Below are 19,238 nucleotides of genomic sequence, written 5' to 3'. Positions count from 1 at the left end.
TTTGCCGCTAAAGCGTTGTGTGCATGCCCATTATTTTGAAATACGCCGACGGTCTCACAGCGCCACTATCTACTTCTTTCAATACTGCAGTACCACTATTCATGAACGGCAGTTTTGACAAGAATCGATAGAGGTCACTAGCAGACCGTCTGTGACACGGTGTCCCACTCGGAGTAATACAGGAATGAGACCTCAAATCAAGTGCACACGAGCCATTCAAGTTCAATGAAAGCCAAACTTTATTAAAAGAACCTAGTGACTTAAGACAAGTGCAATGTTAGTATTGTCTCCTCCAGAATATTGCCAGACTCTTTGAGCAAATCTGTCTGCATTTGCCGCTAAAGCGCAAATACTTGTTAATTTAACATGTTGTGTGTATACTCATTATGTTGAAATACGCCGACGGTCTCACAGCGTCCCCTATCTGCTTCTGTCAATGCTGCAGTACCACAATTGATGACGGCAGTTTTGAGAACAGACCATAGAGGTCGCTAGCACAATGGTAGGAAGAATATTCTAATAACTGCAATCTTATTTTCATATAACTTCTTTTGTAACGTCAAAATTTATTCAATATTCTAGTTATTTACGACCGCATGAAGCACAGAATGCATCTCATAATAAGAACATTGGAAAGATATTGACATCAAGGTTTCCATATTTTATTTTGATTCATGAATCTTTAGGGTGGTACCTTTCGTGAACTGAGTAACTGATTTCCCATTGAGCCCTTGAATTAATAACAGTCATTACAAAATTCTTGCAATTATTAGATGTCAACCGTTGAATTTATCCATAAAGTTCGATAAACGTGTATAGTGCGTATCGAGTATCGGCTAGACCCCAAAAGGCCCCCCCCTCCAAAAAAAACCGGCTAACAGAAATATTTTCATTTTAATCCAAATATATACTGTCGATACCAAATGCTTTAGCTTTGACTGAACTTCCCGATAAGGTAATGGTATAGAAGTCGATCATAGAATGAGGTCCAAGATACTTTAAAAAAAATTAAAACAACATAAAACGTATGAACAACTCTATAATACATGCAATGATTTGAACCACAATTTTTAACAAAGTACTGTAGATGTTGAAATATTCGCGGTGGTTTTGATGTTTTCACGGTTTTCGTGGGAGCGAACATAAGACCACAGCGAAAATGCCTGGAAAATGTCTTTTTTCAACCGCGAACTTAAAAACCACCGCAAACACTAAATTTTCTCCCTACCGTGAAATCAACTCCCCGCGAAGTTAACAGCATTTTTCAATAAATAAATAAAGACAGAAATAGTTGGTCACTGAGTTCTCTTTCCTTGAGCGCAAACCGAACCTCGAAATGTTATTGTCATAATTCAGAATATTCATCATTATAATGTTGGGGGCCTGAATGCTCTTCTTTCCAAAATGTGTCATCAGTTGTGTTAATCTTACGCAAGTCGTAATAAGACCATAATCGACGTTAATCGTAATCAATTTTTACATATTAGGAATCATGGATATTTGATGATTTTCGCGTAACGAGTTTCATAAATTTTGCGTTATCCATAATGCAGTAGCCCCCCATACAGACTCCATTGGCTAGTGTCATTTTTCAAGGCAGAGTAAAGATATAGACTATTGTAGAAATATCTGGACTTGGGCTTATCCTCTCAAGGAACAGGTCATAACTTGGGTGAATATTTTTTTTTAAGAAAGAGGAAATAATGTAACTGACATAATTCCTCCAGGTAACGTTACCCTAAGACCGCCAAATTACTGCAACAGTGTTCTCAATCATTCTAAAGACCGTCTTGAACACACGCCCATCTCAATTGTACAAACTTCGGGGATCATTGATGTTGGATATTTAGATCTTTTTAGCTTCACCTTTTTTATTTCATTTTATCTATTCAGTCACCAGGAAATACAAAGATTCATGAGAGGAAACCCCGACATAAAATAAGATAAGATAACATAACAAAACATAACATCGTATAATAACAAAAAGATCAGCGAAAATAAATAAGTTCAATGAACCGTAAACGACTAGTAATACAAATTAAGCAAGTCTCTTATGAATCTTACTCAATATAAATAATGCTTTCTACCTTAACATAATCAATTACAATGTTAGGCCTTTTATTTGCTATAAAATGTAAATATATTTCACTCAAGTCAATATGATACAGTTTTTTTGATAGTCAAGTTTCTGTAATACCACTTTTGAATAAATGCAAACGTGAGTTGTATATTCATGAAAATGAGTGATTATGACTTAAAAAAACTTGTCAATTAAGAAAAGATGGTCCGGCGTAACGCCCCCCCCCCCCAATTAAAAATCAGGTAAAGATACAGTCATCAACTGTCTTTTGTTTTTGACATAAACATCATATATGGCAAGTAGATATTACTTAAATACCGGTCAAAAGCCAGAATTACTGTAGTAATTGTACATCGGTGTAAAAATGAGGTCCCCATGGATGAATGGACTGTCCCGATTGTCCCGGATGTTGTAGCCTCCTGTAACTGACGTCACGGCAATGGCTACATAAACACAGCAAATTGAAAAGTAACAAATGTTAAATTGTCTACATTTGTAAGAAGTATGTAACATACAACAAGAAAACAAAATTATGTGAATCAAGCAGAGACCATTATACGTGTTCGACGTGTTGTTGGGAAGGTTGGGAGAGTTGAGAGAGTAAGGATAGTCAATTCAGTACCAAGGACGGGTCTACTGTTTTTAATGGGTAACTATTTTTGGCGACGCATCAAGGGCGGAGCCATTTTATGACGATTTTTATTACGATTTTACATGCAAAAAAAAAAGAAAACAAAGAAGAGGAATGAATCTAGTGTGCCATAGACGGGGTTCGGGGCTACTTTACCTCCGTTTTGTTGCGACTGAGTCTCGTCCTTACTGTGTTCCTCTTCTTCCTCGGGTATGTCCGTGAGTGTTTTGACGCCGTGTCTCATTTTGAGCGGCCTGGTACCGATCCGGATGGGCAGGGAAACACTGATGGCGGAGTTCTTACCCGTCACAGACGCCAGAAACTAATAAAGAAAATAACAAAAAAATAACGGTTCTTGGTGGATGTCAATGTGCAGATGTTGACACATTGGCACACCAAATCTGTAGTGTGTTTTTGGCACACATTTTGACAGATTAGCCCAAGTGGCTCGGTGGGCGTCACTCCACCATCAGGGAAGGTAGTGTGAAGTACCTTTTCCAAGGGCACAGCGTCGGGGCATGTTGAGTATCGAACCTGGGACCTACTGGTTCTAAATCTAACCGTTGCGCCACGCCTACGCCACCAGAAACTAATAAGATAAAGATGATTTAATTACGTTTGGAATCGGATCATCACATTATTGTTGCTTAATGTATGTAAGGAAAACGTTTGGGACCGCATTGTCAGCAGTGACACCTAGCTGCAGTGCAAAGTGAACCAGTCATTATTTCCCTGGCCCTGAAGAGGATGGCAGAGGATCATCGAAACGTTACGTTTTGTTACTCCTTGGTTGTGAATTAAAAATAAAACCTTATCACACTAGCAGGGTTATTTACTTTTTGCCAACTACACTAACTTAGTCAGTGGTGACAAGACTTCTCAGTGCAGTGGACGCATGCTTTCTCTGAAATATACTCTGTAAAGGGTACTAGTTTCTTGTTAACGATGCGTTTTATCATCTTAAAGCTTGTACCTTGAAAAAGCGGAGGTAAAGGAAACATATTTCAATCTACGAGAAGGATAACAAAAAACTATCAGCATAGTTTAAGCATGGTAGAAGCATGTTGAATAAAAACGTTTTTCGTGCCGTGGTAAATGCATTCTTGCTTGAAAACAAGTAGTTCTAAAACACCACTCCACCTGTGCTTCGTATCGTATCTCGATGAAGCGGCAGTTCTTGAGGCCGGAGGGCGGGACACACGGCACCAGCATGCTGATGCATGGGAACCGCGCCATGGTGGTGGGCTCCACGCCGTGCTGCTTCACCGACTGGAGCTCTTTCACCGTCGTGATGGAAAATCCCGAGTTGTCGAAGTAACGGACAATCTTGAGTGGAGAAGAGACAAAGAAAATGGCGCTTTTATCCAACAAATACTCATTCGATCATCCAAGATCAGATGTTTTTCAGTACAAAATCAAACACAGTTTGACACTCCTTTTTTGAGGCTGCAAAGACCTAATTGAATTCTGTCAAATCAGCATTTCAATTCATATATGCAAAAACACAGTATAGTTACATGTAGTGTGCATGCCCAATTGTCCATTATTTTGAATTACGCCGATGGTCTCACAGCGCCCCTATCTACTTCTGTCAATACTGCAGTACCGCTATTCATGACGGCAGTTTTGATAACAATCGATAGGGGTCGCTAGCAGACCGTCTGTGACACGGCGCTCTATCCCTGGTTCCCAAAGAGTGGTCAGGTTTTAATGAATGAACTTTGAACACATTCATCTAATACTTGGCTATAAGAAATGCATTCATACTGTTCATGAGCCCTTAACGCTCTATGTTACAAGCGGCAGACGCTGTGAGACGTTTTCGCGAATGTTCCTTCTGATTTAGTGCTATGCCAGGCAGTGTGCCTAGCTTTTGTAATTTTGCTCTCTTCAGAAGTTGGTGATAAAGTTAAGAAAACGTAAATACGGCGCGTAGTCTATAACATTCTAGCTTTCTTTTGACAGGAAAATTTTGAATGTGGGCATTTCTCACGTCATGTGAGAAGGGGTATATCTTCATCTAAGTTACCCACGACTAAAAAAGTCGAGAAAATCCACCCATCCGTTCTTGAGTTACAATGTATCCTATTTCGTAGTTTAAAACAACGATCATGCAGTTACAAGGAAAGTTGCTAGAAGGCCCAAACTTACACCGTTCATTATACACCTCGAAAGATACGTACACCTGCTTCTTAAAAACCGTAACCACAGCAAAGTTCGTACACTGGCATCCAGTCTACTGTGGATTGGCCATGCTCTCTTCGGGACGGAAGGAGCTTTCCGCCGCCGGGTTAAGCTTTGGAACCCGGTAGATGAGGTCAATCAACTTCCTGTCGAGTAAAACTACTACCGGGTGCAAAATATTACTCGGGCGACAGAGCCGGTGTCAAGCCCAATTTCTGAGCTTGCTTAATACGTGAGAGGTCAGTTACTGCACTTTAGCACGACACTTGGGGGGGGGGGGGATTCCAGTATACGTAAGAGGAGTACTATAAGTGCAAAACATTCGTGGGACGTGGTTATTTTCAAGCATAAGTATATAACCCTAACCATAACTTTAATAACTCTAGCCCAAAACGCCTTCCCTAATATTATAATCATAATCCTAGCCCTAATCTTAAACCCTAGTAGCTGACCTCTCACGTATTTGCCAGCTCAAGGAGTTGGCTCTACACCTGGCTAAACCAGGATAGACTGGATTGCAAAGTAACAAGTTCAGTGATGACTTACCTGTACCAGCTTGGCGTACGTTTCCTGTACCTTCTTGTTGGTGTGGTTTTTGACGGAAGCGGAGAGGACGATGATTTCGCCGGGGACGTACCCGCGGCGGTCCGTCCGGGCCCGGATGTCGATGGGCTGCGGCCGGAAACACGAGAACCAGCTGGGGAAGATGGTGAAGGTGTACGACTCTTTTGCGGGGAGCTGAGCAAGATGTAAAAAAAATCAGAGAAAATTTTGAAAATGACATCAGCTGATGAACCGTCAAAAAAGTATTTTTCCGTCAAAAATGATTCGCAAAATTGAGAACAAGAATGACTAACATTGTCGGAAAGAATTTAGCATGCCTATGATTTAGAAAAACTGACACTGAGATTTTCACAATTACCCGACGCGCGAGGTATGGAAATGCAACACTATCAACAGAACGCAACAAAGGTAAATCTGGGTCAAAAGGACGGATTCCTTTCAATGCGGACGATTACCCGGACCCCGGGCCCAAAATCAATTTTCACCCAAAGCACATCAACTCTTAGGCATTTTAGCCATGTTAGTATTCAATGACATTTTGCAGCAGGTATGAAAAATCTGAACGCAGACCTTGACCCTCTAAACCCCTTCGTTACTTTTCCCGCGCACTATCACGGGCACCTGTCTCGAAAGCAATTGTGTGTGCACCGATAAGCTTTCTTCAATTTTTGATCCACTGCTCGCCGAGTCTCGTGTCCTTCTCAAAATGTGGCCTGTTCACCCTCCGCCAACTTTTATCCTTGCACAACCCAAACGCACTTTTTTTCAATAGCAACTCACCAAAGCCTCTGGTTCGTCGTTCAAGTCGTACGGTGTCAGGATGGTGAACGCCCTTTTACACTCGTGGTTGTTTCTCTCTGCTCGAACAATGGCCGCCTTCAACCAGTACCGCACGAAGCCGTGGTCGCCTTCAAACGACGGCGGGATCGGTCTTCTGGGAAGTTGGTACTCAAACGGGAACGTTTGCAAGCCTTTCTCTACGACCACTGAGTCTTCTTCAACGTCTGATAACTCTGAAAGGAAGGGATGTAAGACGCAACAAAGGTCAATCTCTGAAAGGAAGGGATGTAAGAGGCAACAAAGGTCAATCTCTGAAAGGAAGGGATGTAAGACGCAACAAAGGTCAATCTCTGAAAGGAAGGGATGTAAGAGGCAACAAAGGTCAATCTCTGAAAGGAAGGGATGTAAGACGCAACAAAGGTCAATCTCTGAAAGGAAGGGATGTAAGAGGCAACAAAGGTCAATCTCTGAAAGGAAGGGATGTAAGAGGCAACAAAGGTCAATCTCTGAAAGGAAGGGATGTAAGACGCAACAAAGGTCAATCTCTGAAAGGAAGGGATGTAAGACGCAACAAAGGTCAATCTCTGAAAGGAAGGGATGTAAGACGCAACAAAGGTCAATCTCTGAAAGGAAGGGATGTAAGACGCAACAAAGGTCAATCTCTGAAAGGAAGGGATGTAAGACGCAACAAAGGTCAATCTCTGAAAGGAAGGGACGTAAGACGCAACAAAGGTCAATCTCTGAAAGGAAGGGATGTAAGACGCAAGAAAGGTCAATCTCTGAAAGGAAGGGATGTAAGACGCAACAAAGGTCAATCTCTGAAAGGAAGGGATATAAGACGCAACAAAAGTCAATCTCTGAAAGGAAGGGATGTAAGACGCAACAAAGGTCAATCTCTGAAAGGAAGGGATGTAAGACGCAACAAAGGGTAATCTGGGCCAAAAGGACGGATTCCTTTCAATGCGGACGATTACCCGCAAGTAAAGCTCGGGCCCGAAAGCGCTCGTCACATGACGTGATCGCCATGTTGGCGTCTCTATTTGCATTTCAATGAATCATTGCTTAAGCGTTTTTGCACTCATCTAAAGCTCTTCTGACCATGTCAACTGACTATCTTTAACTGTCTACAGCCAAAGGAAAAGATTACAACAAAAAACTTTAAAACATGCCGATTAAACTTTAACAAAATACTGTACTGTGCTTGAGTTACAGACCATCAAAATAAGAATAGGGACACCAAGATGGCGATCAGCACTTGCCTGCTTCATCGATATGGAAAGGGAGTGGAAACGCTCTATAGTGCCAAACTCCGAACTAAGCAAATGTCATAAAAGAGTGTTCAGATTTCCCATTGTATCAGAGCCTTAATTTAAGTTTTTTTCCAATATTTTTTTTGAATATTTTCCATCACCAAAAACAACGAAGACATGCATACATAGTAGAAAGTTTAACACAAAGAAAACAGAAGACAGTTTGCTAACAATTAACTATTAGAAGATAGCATCTTATGGCATAACGATCCCCACTTAAACAGGTGTTTATCAATTTCTCCAGAATAATATTCAGTTGTACATTCCACTTTGTGATAATGTATCGCAATGTATCCATCTGCCGTAGCTAATTTTACATGTCTGTTTTCAAATAAGTAAAGTTTTGCAATTAGCAACAATTTGCCTCAATTTGAGTTTGTCTGACTACACATCTTGCTGTCCAGAATATTGCTACCAACTACCAACCCTGTCCGAAGACGGTGGTCCTGTCGTTGAAGTACACCTGCTCGTTCTCGAAGTGCGTGACGGGCTTGTAGTGCGTGCTGCCGCCGCGGGTCTCCTCCCAATGCACGGACCCCAGCCCGTGGAACTCCACCACTATACCTGCAGAAACGCACACAGATGAATGACAATTTATGGAACACTTTTCTATTCGATTCTGTATTAATGTTCAATAGTGAGTACCCCTAGCTTTGTACATTGTTATCTATAATCTTATATTGTGTTTATGATTGTCTACATGTTGTGCATACATAAAGGTTGAAAAAGATTAAGACAGAAACGTACAAAGGGTGTACTAAACACGATTCAAAAGATTTTTGTTCGATTTCGCGGTGAGGCACTTACTTGCATTCAAGTTACAAACTTAAAGGTTAAAATCATTGATGACTTACAATATTGCACATTTCCAAGCTTGCAATCTTAAAAGTGGTAAAATGATTTCACAATATTGCACATTGTAGTACACTTACACATGTGATTAAAACAATGTAACATATATACATACGCTATTCGGACACATAACTTAGATATGATATGTATACATAGCTTGCATATCGTGTCGTATTCGATCGCCGGGAGATCAGGAAAGTGATAAAGACGTGGAGATAACAACAAGACAAGGGGTTGCCAGCCCTTGCCCTATTACACTACTGGGCTATTAAAAAAGCGCCATGCTCCGCATCAGCCAGAGGTCACACCGTTTTACCTTTACTGGCCACGTTCAGATAATAACGTTTGAATATGTTTAAATTCCCAACCGTCACTGCTTTACCATGTGAAGGCGTAAGTTGTACACGGCTGGACACCATTCAAGACCACTATGGGCTCCACTACTCATGGCATGCGTTATCAGTGTCCTATATCTATCACCATGTGCCGTGCGTTAACCCCTAGACCTTTGCAATGTGACTGGAAAATCATCGGGTATCAACAACTGAACCACAACCCCTTGTCATGCATGTAACAGATACAAAGTTAACGTAAAAAATCAAAATGAAAAGAAAAAATGACGATTACAGAACGTTAGTTATTCGAGTAAAAAATTTGAAACAATGAAAATTACACTCGTTGTTATTTTTTAACCTTCACGTGGACTGACTATCCAGGCTAGTTATTGAACTTTCTAGTGCCGAATTCTACGATCCGTACCCCCGTAGGAAGGCCTCGTGGAGGCTAGGATTTGGCATAAGGCCATGTTCATTTGATTATATGGATGACATCATCTGAGAACCCCAAAACTGGTGCGAGCGTGCGAATATAAAAAAAGGTTTGGCCAAAAGAAAAGTTGCCTTCATTATGAAATTTCCGTGGTCAACAAGGTTGAACAAATGACTAAACACACAGAGAATGGGTTCTCCATTTTTGTCCATTCACATCTTGACTTTTCCTTTCTACGACATTAGATCTATTATCCGTTTTCTGAAATATCTTTTTGCATGCAACTTTAGGCATATATTTGATGATTTTGTAGCTGCTTTGCACGATTTACACTGTGGTAGAAAACTTTTATTTTATTTTAGAAAATGGGCGAAAATCGATGCGAGCGCGGATGTCATCCATATAATCAAATCAACATGGCCTAAGGGTTGTTTTGGTGCAGTCAGCCAGAATTTAAGAGTTGTGTCGGCGACAGCCCTGACCCTAAGGAAGGCCCCGCTGAGAGGCCATGGCCTAGATTCATATATTACAGATAGATTCCTTCCTCCCTGTACAGCCAAGGAAACCGCTAGGTCATCTTGGTACACACTGAACCAACATAAAACAGAAATCAGCCAACGCATCAGCGGTCTAAAAACAAAACATGTCATTTGGTTGGAAAGTATATCAAGGAACGTAACGTCACATAACTCATCAAAACTACGTTTAACATTTCCCCCTCGCTCCTGGAAATGTAAACCTGGCTATGGTTGCCAATTAAACTCTCATGGCAAAAAATTCTCCTATAGCTGGCGTAATCAGTCTGTTAAAGAAACTATCGCCAAATCCTACTTGCCCAATAATTTTTCACTCTGGGCACCATCTTTAAAACCTAGATGCATTGAAATTATCAGAGTAACTATACCACCACATTTCGTGTTTATACAAGAGAGAGAGGCGTCTTTAGATACGCTTTGCTACTTAAATACTTCTCAAACAGAATGTGTTTTCATAGTTTTTTCAAGTCCAAATATTCTTTATTTCTCTCTGACGCATCCCTTTTGACTGGCGGCATCTTTACTCTTTATATCGTAATGTTAGCTTTGTCTGATGCTTTTACTCAACGCCTAATGAGTAGATAGGAACATAGAGTATACATATCTCGGAGATAATCTTGTATAAAGTTCTTGATAATCCGTAACAAAACAGAGTTTTGTGCCAAAAGTGCACGGGATAATACAAGGAGCCGTCTGTGTTTTGTCGCTTGCTCTTTTGGGTTTCAAATAGGGGCTAGTACTAGGTCGAGATAGTTCCGGTCGTATTCTGTCCACATAGCCAATGTTTGGACACACGCGTGTGTGAATTAACACACAGTCAGAGAGGGGGCTCGCCTATGCAGTTAAGGTCTTGACTGTTGACCCTACAGGGAGGTTTGGGCGCCCCATGCATCAAACCAAAAATACAGGATATCCGTCAGAAATATCAAACTCAATCGCTGTTGTTTTGCTACGTTAAAAATTTCAAATCACAGAAGTTACTGAATCGATAAACACGATAAGATATTAGGTTAACAGAAGTCACCAGACAGCCAATTAGAGGTAACGTATCAACATCCTAGTGTCATTTCATAAAAGAGGATGATAGAAAGGTTGTCGTGATTGGTGCCCCCCATCTTTTGATTAAGATCACAAACCAACGATTTTTCTGTATCCTTTCGGGTTTACGGACACACTCCACTACTTTAAATCCGGCAAGTTATAGTAAACATCAACATTTGCGCACACATGTTTTCTCTTTGCCACCGACAAGAAACAAAGTATCGTCTTCACACCCCTCAGACGATACACACTGCGCCGGGCGTTACCTTGTATCCTTTTGACCTCGCAGAATTCCACAGCGATCTCTCCCGCCAGACTCTCCCCTGGCCCGTATACCTCCTTGTTTTTCTCAAAGACAATCTTGAAGACTCTTGGCTCCTCGGGGTCGGTACTTCTACGGCTTAAGGTGCCGTACTCGCTAGCTACCGAAGCCATACCACAACACGGTAACCTCGAAAAAGTCGCTACAATCGGAAGTCTTGTTCAAAGGCTACACAGCCAAGGAGAGCAAACATTTTCCCAAACTCGCGTGCTTACGTGAAGCGGCGTGTATTATTAGCGCAGGAATTCTCCGCCTGGGACTTCGGTATCTCTAACCCCGGTGCCTGGGGGCCCCACTCCGGCCGTATGTCACCGTTCATTTGACGCGCTCTAACGGGCAAGATGTTACACATGAATGATGGGCGTCTGTATCAAAAGGATGGAAAATTAGCCTGGATGCCAGACCCCCTATCTCTAAGATATCTACCATAGATGTTTTAGAGACTAGGGGTCTGGCATCCAGGCTAGGGGAAAATAGAAGTCATTTACTCCAATGCTTTAACATCCAGTTCACAATCAGCGTCTTATGCATACACTGTTCAGAACAATTATGCTGATAGCGTTACATAAATCAGGAAGGTTTAATACTTTTAAGTATTTTAAGTTTAAAAACCTTCTTGCATAAATGGAATAGTGACTTCTATGTCATATCAAGGAGGTTTAATACACCTCCTTGGTCATATTTGTTACTTCGCCAAGATGGTTATGTTTTTGGTAATTTTGGTGCACAAGAACTCCAGGAAGTCCTGCTGCAGTACCAAGATCAGCCGCCGGGGGGAGGGGGGTAATTGACCTTGACCTACGTCTTCCCAAAACCTACCCACATACCAAATACCATCACAATCTATCTTACTTTAGAGATTCTGACCACAAATATCCGGAAACACAAAGACACAGACACTTACTAATACACCAAAAACAATTCCTCTATTTTTCATGGAGATAGTACTGTAAATGCAGAAATGTTCGCGGTGGTTTTATGTTCGCTGTTTTCGCGGTAAGCTCGCCGCGAACTTAAAACCACCGCAAACATTTTTTGTTCTCCTATCCCCTTGTTGAAGTCAAAACCACTGCGAACACTCCATTTTCTCCTTACCGCGAAATTACAGTACCATGACATGTTTCAACATCACACAAAGTGATAAAGGAGAGGGCAGGAGGGGCGGTTGGTGAATTAAACTGATCTTGTATACGAACAGATAACAAATTCCCGTGACTCTTTAGTTCAGAATTCCGCAAACGTCTAGAGTCCTAATCACTGAACTGGTACCAGCCGGTGTTTCAGGAAATATGTGTCCCCCGGGAAAATCGGTCCCCCCTTCCATGGTGGGCGTGGCCCCAAAAGTACGAAGGCTCACAAGGACAAACACAATGGTATTGTCCACAAACACTGTCTTTGATTTGAATTCTCGAAGGCTCGGCTAACCAAGGTGTTGAATGTTAAATGTATGAATTGTGCGAAGGTGGGGACGCATATTGTCCACAAACACAACTAGAGTTCCACGACCTCATATCTTCGCCATATGATTTTAACCTTTATGATTGACGTATTGTGGGTGTTTCTCATTGATTACAAATCATACCAGTTGATCATCTGAATAACAGAAATTGTCCAAAGTATGAGCTTAACAAGGAAGTTTATGCTAACGTTTATTATCAATTATGCAAAGTAGATCATTATTAGCATGATTAAATTCAAAGATGTTCACATCCATATAACTTCCAAATGCCACAAGTATGAAATTGCAGTCATTTACCAGTATGGAATTATAGTAGTTTCTCATTAATCGTGCAAATTATGTATTCATTTGCATATTTTCGATCTATCAACATTCCTCTCTTCATCAGTTACAAATGTCACATATTTGAATAGTAAGATCATGGAATGCAGCGGGTTCTTGAAATTTCCTAATTAATTATGCAAATTAGCATCTGATTTGCATAATAAGTATCTAATTATGTGGATCATCACTCAAGCTATCTACATACCAAACATCATGACCATCCATCAAGCCCTTCTTGAGTTATTCCCTTTTAAAGTCTGAAGCAAAACCTGCTGCTGCAGTTCCAAACTGCTAGGGGGCCAAAATCTCTACCACTTACTCTCTTCCCTAAAAGCTATCTACCACTCAAAAATCGTGACCATAGCATGTCCAGAACACGAGTTATCAAACCCGGACGTTATGCTGCAGTACCATAAAAAATCACTAGGGGCCCCAAAATCTAATCATACGGAGGTCTCATCAAGACCTACCAACATACCAAATATCAAGACAATCCATCCATGCCTTCTCCAGTTATTCTGTTTCTTTACATACATACATACACACATACAAACGCTACCCAAAATATACTCTTCTTGGCGAAGATAAATATGAACGTTTCATCAGCAAAAAGTCTCAGGTTTTGGCCATTGTAGGGATTTCTGGTGAATGTGGGACACATTTTCCCGGGGTAGCCTGGCTTTTCGGTCCCCTCATAGGAAAGTTAACAATTATTCTTATGGTGAACGTGGTTGCTTGGTTTTTACTCTGGATGATGTATGGGAATATACATGTTTCTCAAGAACCGCTCGATGAATTGCATTTTTTTGTATGTGGGTTGGTGGTGTGGGCAGGACGGTGAAGGTGGATTTTGGGCCTCCTGGTGGTTGAACTTGGTACCGCAGCAGCATTTTTCTATCATTGGTCCTGGGCGTGTTGTGGTCTTGTTAGTTCTGCTGTACGTTGGACGCAAGTGAGAAAAAAAGCCAAGACCACTGAAAATAGAGTTACATGTTTCTGTTCAAATAATGTAACACAGTCGATCTTTATTCATATTGACACAATTTTATTCTTGTTTCTCGTTTAATGTACATTACATCTATTCACTTGTAATTAGCCTTCAGACATAGATATTTGAATACCGCATTTCGTATATGTAGCAAGAATTAACTTAAAGACACTCTAAACAAATAACATCATACAGGATAAAACTGATAGTTTTAAAATCTATCATGACTGCAAGACAGTGTATTGTTCAATATTTCAATGTCTCTTCCGCTATTTTCGTCTCGGTAATCGATCGACAGCACTTTTCGTCTATACACTTCGTGAAAATACATAATAGTACATAATTATGCATGGATACTAGATACATTAAATCTTGTCCAGATTCCTTATCTATATCCACATGGGCCAATATATTCATAACGCTATATGAAAAAGAAACTGTATTCCTAAATGAGATTTGACGAACGTTAAGTCGCAAAGTAGCCTAGAAATATGCAATGTGATATCTAGAATAGCTCCATACAGTTATCACTGTAGATTATATTTGATATAGTAAAGTAGTGATTAGAATTGTGGAATAATACATCTAGATTGTTAATTATGTTATCTGTACATTGCCATACATTGTCACCGATGCAATTGTTGTGCAAACAAAATCATCATCATCATCGATATGCAATCATACACAATCAGACATTGTAATACATGTCCATAATAATTACATAATTACAGATTTACATAATGATACATTGTCTTAGGGAAAACAATTCAACAATACAATCATATACTAATGTCTACTTTCTTCGAGCACAAGAAACAAGACTCTTCGAGTTTTCAAGATTTCTATGGCGCTAGCTACTATATTATGTTAAAAATTTCTCGCACAAGATATTCATTCAAAACCCTCAGTCCAGGACTATGAATGCTTTCTTTGACTGCATTCGACATGTTCGACGGCAGTTCCTGCTTCTTGCGAAAAACAAAGTCCCAGTCCCAACGGTGCATTTTCAATTTGAAACAGAAGTGCGGATCTATGTCAAACTCATCGTTCCAAGCCGACACTGGAATGGTCAGCTTAGTGCCTGTCGAGTTGATTTCATGCTTATCTTGTGTTGCCTCTGCACAGTATGTTGCTGTTGACTGCAGTACATTCTGAAAATGGTCCACCTCTTGATGAAAGTCGCCACCTTCTTGTTTGATTTTATCCCAAAGTGTAGCGTTGAAGTAATCATACAGCTTGTAATCAACATTACTCCACTGACGATGCATTGCCACTAATCTTGTGAAATTTTCTGATGACTTATTGTACGTCCGTATGTTCTTGGGCTGTAAGTCGTAAAGGACATCTTTTAACTTCCAACACATAAGACGTCTCAGAAGTACCAGAGATTCATTGTAATATTCTAAGATAAGAACCAAATGAATATCTTTGGACAACCTCGACACAAACTCATCAACAGCAGATTTGCTGTCTGATAGGCCAATGGGGAAACCTAGGTCAAACGCCATGTAATTCTTAGTGTAAGAAAAAGGTGAGTTACTGTTGGTGAGGTAAGGAATTTCAAATTTAGTGGGATTTTCAAGAAACGACCTTAGGGGATGTTCTCTATCTAACCCGTGAAATCGTGTCGTAAGGTGATACCAGTTTAAAACAGATTTCAAGTGAGACAGAGGATGACGCAGGGTGGCGAAGTACACGGTGTCTGCTGGCAGGATGTGGTGCAGCAGTTCCTTATGGTAGACGACATGATCCACGAGGACGTTAAAGGTACCGTCGGCAGACGGTATGATGTCTTCCCGCTTGAAAAAGTGGGGCCAACCGATGTTAGCGTAGCCTTTCATGGGGAGAGCAACAGTCAGGTCGTTCTCGTAAGCAAAGCGTTGGAGGATGCAAGTTGTTGTCGTGCTGCCTGCTTTGTGCACTTTCACGAACATGTAGTTCAGCTTCTTGTCGCAGACTTCTTTGTCATGTCCTCCAAACAATCCCCTAAAGAAGCAGAATTAACAAGAGATCAAAGTTCGCATGCCTTGGTGAAATGCTTAAAGCTGCAATATCTTCGACATAGTTCACACGTTCCTTCACTGTACAGGTAGATTCTCGTAATTGATAGATTACCAACTTGTCTTGTTTACATTTATTTTTCTTTTATGCATTTTGTATTTATGTATGTATGCTGTCAATGTATTTTAATCTTGTTTTATATTTATGTATTAGAGTGGAAGGCGTTACATAAGCAACTGTGCTTTTTGCCCTATACTTTTAAATATATGTGAATAAAATAAATAATGCTTATAGATTTTCGAGGTTGTCGTTGATCGTTCCTAATCTATTATGTAAATGACGTCTATATCTGCATCATCTATATATGATGTTCCATCAATTGCCGCTGAGAATAAAAGCATAAATAATTGATATTTAGCAATGTTCTGCCTACCCTACATCACTACCCTACATGCATCCAATGTTTATAATGCAAAATATAGGAATTATAGAATTTTCCCAATGGCAAAACGTCGGCGTCGTCAGGGGATTCGAGCCCGGGACCACTGGGTTCTGGGCCGAACACCCTGCCGTTACGCTACACGACCCCACACGACTCCACGGCTCTTGTTGAATATGCGGTTGGGAATAAAACACTGCACGAAATGGCCTCGTATCCCGGCGTATACGTACAGGGATTCCTCAGGAAATATTCCATATCGCGGTGCGGATTTAGCGTATCCGTTATAACTAACGGATACGCTAAATCCGCACCGGGATATGGAATATTTCCGGAGGAATCCCTGTACGTATACGCCGGGATACGAGGCCATTTCGTGCAGTGAAAGGAATAATTACCTGTTGGGCATCTTGTGAGATGACGGCTTGAAGGGTAGTGGTGAATTGTAATCGAAAACTGTGACGAGAAGATAGCAGAGTCCAACGGTGATGAATATAACTACCACGAAAAACTTGCACAGTTTTCTAGGCACTCCCGCCTGTCCCGTCCCCTCCATAATGAAAGAGTCCCTAAACAAACAAACAAACAAACAAACAAACAAACAAACAAATAAACAAATTAACAAAGAAACACACACATACATATTTGTTAACAAACTCTCGAGTCAAGTACTTGATCTTTCAATTCAGACTTTTTAAACGATTCCATATAAATCTAAATTGGTTTCATGTATTTCTGCCTCGTCCAAATCCGCTTAACCACTAGCTGTCCTGCTGACATTTTGTATGCAATTTATTTCACTAATCTAATTTCTAAATCAGGTCATTTCCCCCTGCCTTTTTCTGCGCTGCAGTGGCATTGTTATTTCCGCATTCGGTTCGTTCTGCTGCGGTGTGATGCGTTCAGCTGAAAAATACCCCCAAACTGTACATATACAGGACCCACATACAGGCTCTGTATATATAGAGAGCCGATACATAGGCTTCCCGCAGGACAAGGGTTCAAGTTAAAATAACTACTATATAATCCCGTGGAACGCCCTATTTCGTCGTTACCCATCATAAGAGTACTTTAAAAGGAGTCCTAAAGTCCAGAGGGGGGAGTTATTTTCCAATAGATGGCAATTTTTTGAAGTAAAAATGAATACTTTTTACAGTATACGATAAAGTACCCACTAGTCCAATGCGGATCAAAAAGCATTCAGTATTCTATCGAATTCCCCAGGTGACCCTCTATTTTCTGATTAATCAAATTAAACAACCTCAGCCTATGGCTTATAACAATGTGCCTGACAAGGCCTGACAGAAGTTAGATTACAAAAAGAATGTCAGGGTGGTTAAGAAAAACTTGTCTTTCTCTGTGTTCTTTTACATCTTATTAACAATTGGCCTTCTTATTGTGCTTAACCCCCCTCATCTATGCCAAAAATACTCACCATTGAAGATGTATGTTTACACATAGGGAATACATGGGTAGGGTCTGCAAGGGTTTAGTGAGTATCATATTGTTTTAAAAAACACACCTTGTGTGATTCACCATAAGCAGAATTCTGTAAAAAGTCGGCTGGTAATTTGATACATAATCTAGTGGAAAATGACACCGCCTTCTGGAGTTTAGGACTCCTTTAAGTCCATCAACCCAATCAACCTTCTTGCACTCAACACTGCGTTGAGCTGTTCTCAACACTGGGTGGGTTTTAGGTAACACCTTTGGGCAGAAAGGTGGTCAAAATGTATGTCAGGGAACTGGCCATGAAGATGTGTATCATTGCTGAGTAGAGTACTGAGTAGAGTACTTTGGACATGATCTTCATGTTTACTGCATGCTCGCGGTACCTCACCAAAACAAAATGGCGGATGTTGAGTAACACCACACATAGTCGACATGAAAAAGCGTTCTCCACACTATTCTGTACGACAATGATACAATTTTACATATCCAGTCCTCCGGCACATATTCCAGAATAATTTTTGAGCAAATGGCGTTACCCGGATGTAATGAGACTCCAATAAACTGAAATAAGGCTCAAACCCAAAATGGATGTTTACCCAAAACACACTTTTACGCTTTTCACAGAAATCATAGCAATGTCAGTGATCGAAATACTGGGTGCATGTGCACCTCTGTGCACCCAAATTTTGAGCTGTGTACCTCATTCTGACTGTGGGTGCACCAGTGCATCTAAATTATCTTTGTAGGCTATAGGGTAAAGGTTCCATTGTAAACTAGTATAAAGAATATTATTCAAAGTATCAGAAGAAGCATTATATAGAACCTATGTGGTACTTTGTTTCATGTATTTCTTTTTGTAAGATTTGAAGTTAGCTATGAAATTTGAGATTGAAGTTCTTAATCTTAACTAAGAGTTTGTAGATACGTTTAGCTAACATTCTGCTTTATTTTATGTTGTGCATCGAAAATTCTTTCTGTGCACCGAAATGTTTAGGTTAGGTACCCCAGTGCAACTGTTCCCAAAATGAATTTCGAGCCCTGAATATGAAATCGCACCTGTACCCTCGAAACCCTTTGTCTTTTGCTACAACATATCCCTGTCGTGGAAGAACATGGGTGTGTAGCCTAAATTATGCAAATGAGGTAAATATCTGAAAAACTGATATCTAGTAATATCCTGCATACCTCATCACATCACTTATGTCATGACATTTTTGTATCATGTTCCTTTAATGCAAATTACCGGAACAGTTAAGTTTCCAAGGTAATTATCATAACGTAATTGCAGAATTTGCATCTAATTATGTACCGAAATGAGCTATAATGACATCTCATTCGTTATTTTCCTACTCAAAAACACGCCCTGTATTTCCTAGTTTGAAACAACGGCAAACTAGTCAAAATTAAGTCATTAAGTGTTCGTGCAACCACGGAATAAGGTAGCCTGACGTACGTCCTGGATACTGTTTGAAAATGGCACTGGCAATACTTTCATCAAACAAATATG

General features: G+C 40.5%; 2 protein-coding genes across 2 annotated transcripts; both read right to left on the bottom strand.

Annotated features, from left to right (window-relative positions):
• Positions 1–221: 221 nt before the first annotated feature.
• On the bottom strand, positions 222–11,412 carry LOC136427587 (arrestin domain-containing protein 2-like). The gene is made up of 7 exons (XM_066416558.1): positions 11,013–11,412; positions 7,976–8,113; positions 6,240–6,472; positions 5,442–5,633; positions 3,852–4,037; positions 2,868–3,033; positions 222–2,523 (listed from the first exon to the last, which is right to left on the bottom strand). The coding sequence occupies exons 1-7, from the start codon at positions 11,179–11,181 to the stop codon at positions 2,402–2,404; spliced, it is 1,206 nt and encodes a 401-aa protein (XP_066272655.1). The 5' UTR covers positions 11,182–11,412; the 3' UTR covers positions 222–2,401.
• A 2,688-nt stretch (positions 11,413–14,100) lies between these two features.
• On the bottom strand, positions 14,101–16,885 carry LOC136426730 (galactose-3-O-sulfotransferase 2-like). Its single transcript, XM_066415472.1, has 2 exons — positions 16,678–16,885; positions 14,101–15,825 (listed from the first exon to the last, which is right to left on the bottom strand). Exons 1-2 carry the CDS (start codon positions 16,833–16,835, stop codon positions 14,697–14,699), a joined length of 1,287 nt encoding a protein of 428 aa, XP_066271569.1. The 5' UTR covers positions 16,836–16,885; the 3' UTR covers positions 14,101–14,696.
• Positions 16,886–19,238: the final 2,353 nt, after the last annotated feature.

The sequence above is a fragment of the Branchiostoma lanceolatum genome, chromosome 2 (genome assembly GCF_035083965.1).
Source record: "Branchiostoma lanceolatum isolate klBraLanc5 chromosome 2, klBraLanc5.hap2, whole genome shotgun sequence".
Classification (NCBI taxonomy): domain Eukaryota; kingdom Metazoa; phylum Chordata; class Leptocardii; order Amphioxiformes; family Branchiostomatidae; genus Branchiostoma; species Branchiostoma lanceolatum.
The sequence above is the reverse complement of the archived record's forward strand: the minus strand, read 5'-3'. Positions and strand labels throughout refer to the sequence as shown.

Coding starts and splice junctions, on each gene's coding strand:
- LOC136427587 (XM_066416558.1), bottom strand. CDS start 11,181: ATGGCTTCGGTAGCTAGCGAGTACGGCACCTTAAGCCGTAGAAGTACC. Junction 5,634..6,239: donor ACGACGAACCAGAGGCTTTG/GTGAGTTGCTAT, acceptor CATCTTGCTCAG/CTCCCCGCAAAAGAGTCGTA. Junction 3,034..3,851: donor AGATACGATACGAAGCACAG/GTGGAGTGGTGT, acceptor TTTCTTTATTAG/TTTCTGGCGTCTGTGACGGG.
- LOC136426730 (XM_066415472.1), bottom strand. CDS start 16,835: ATGGAGGGGACGGGACAGGCGGGAGTGCCTAGAAAACTGTGCAAGTTT. Junction 15,826..16,677: donor TCTCACAAGATGCCCAACAG/GTAATTATTCCT, acceptor CTGCTTCTTTAG/GGGATTGTTTGGAGGACATG.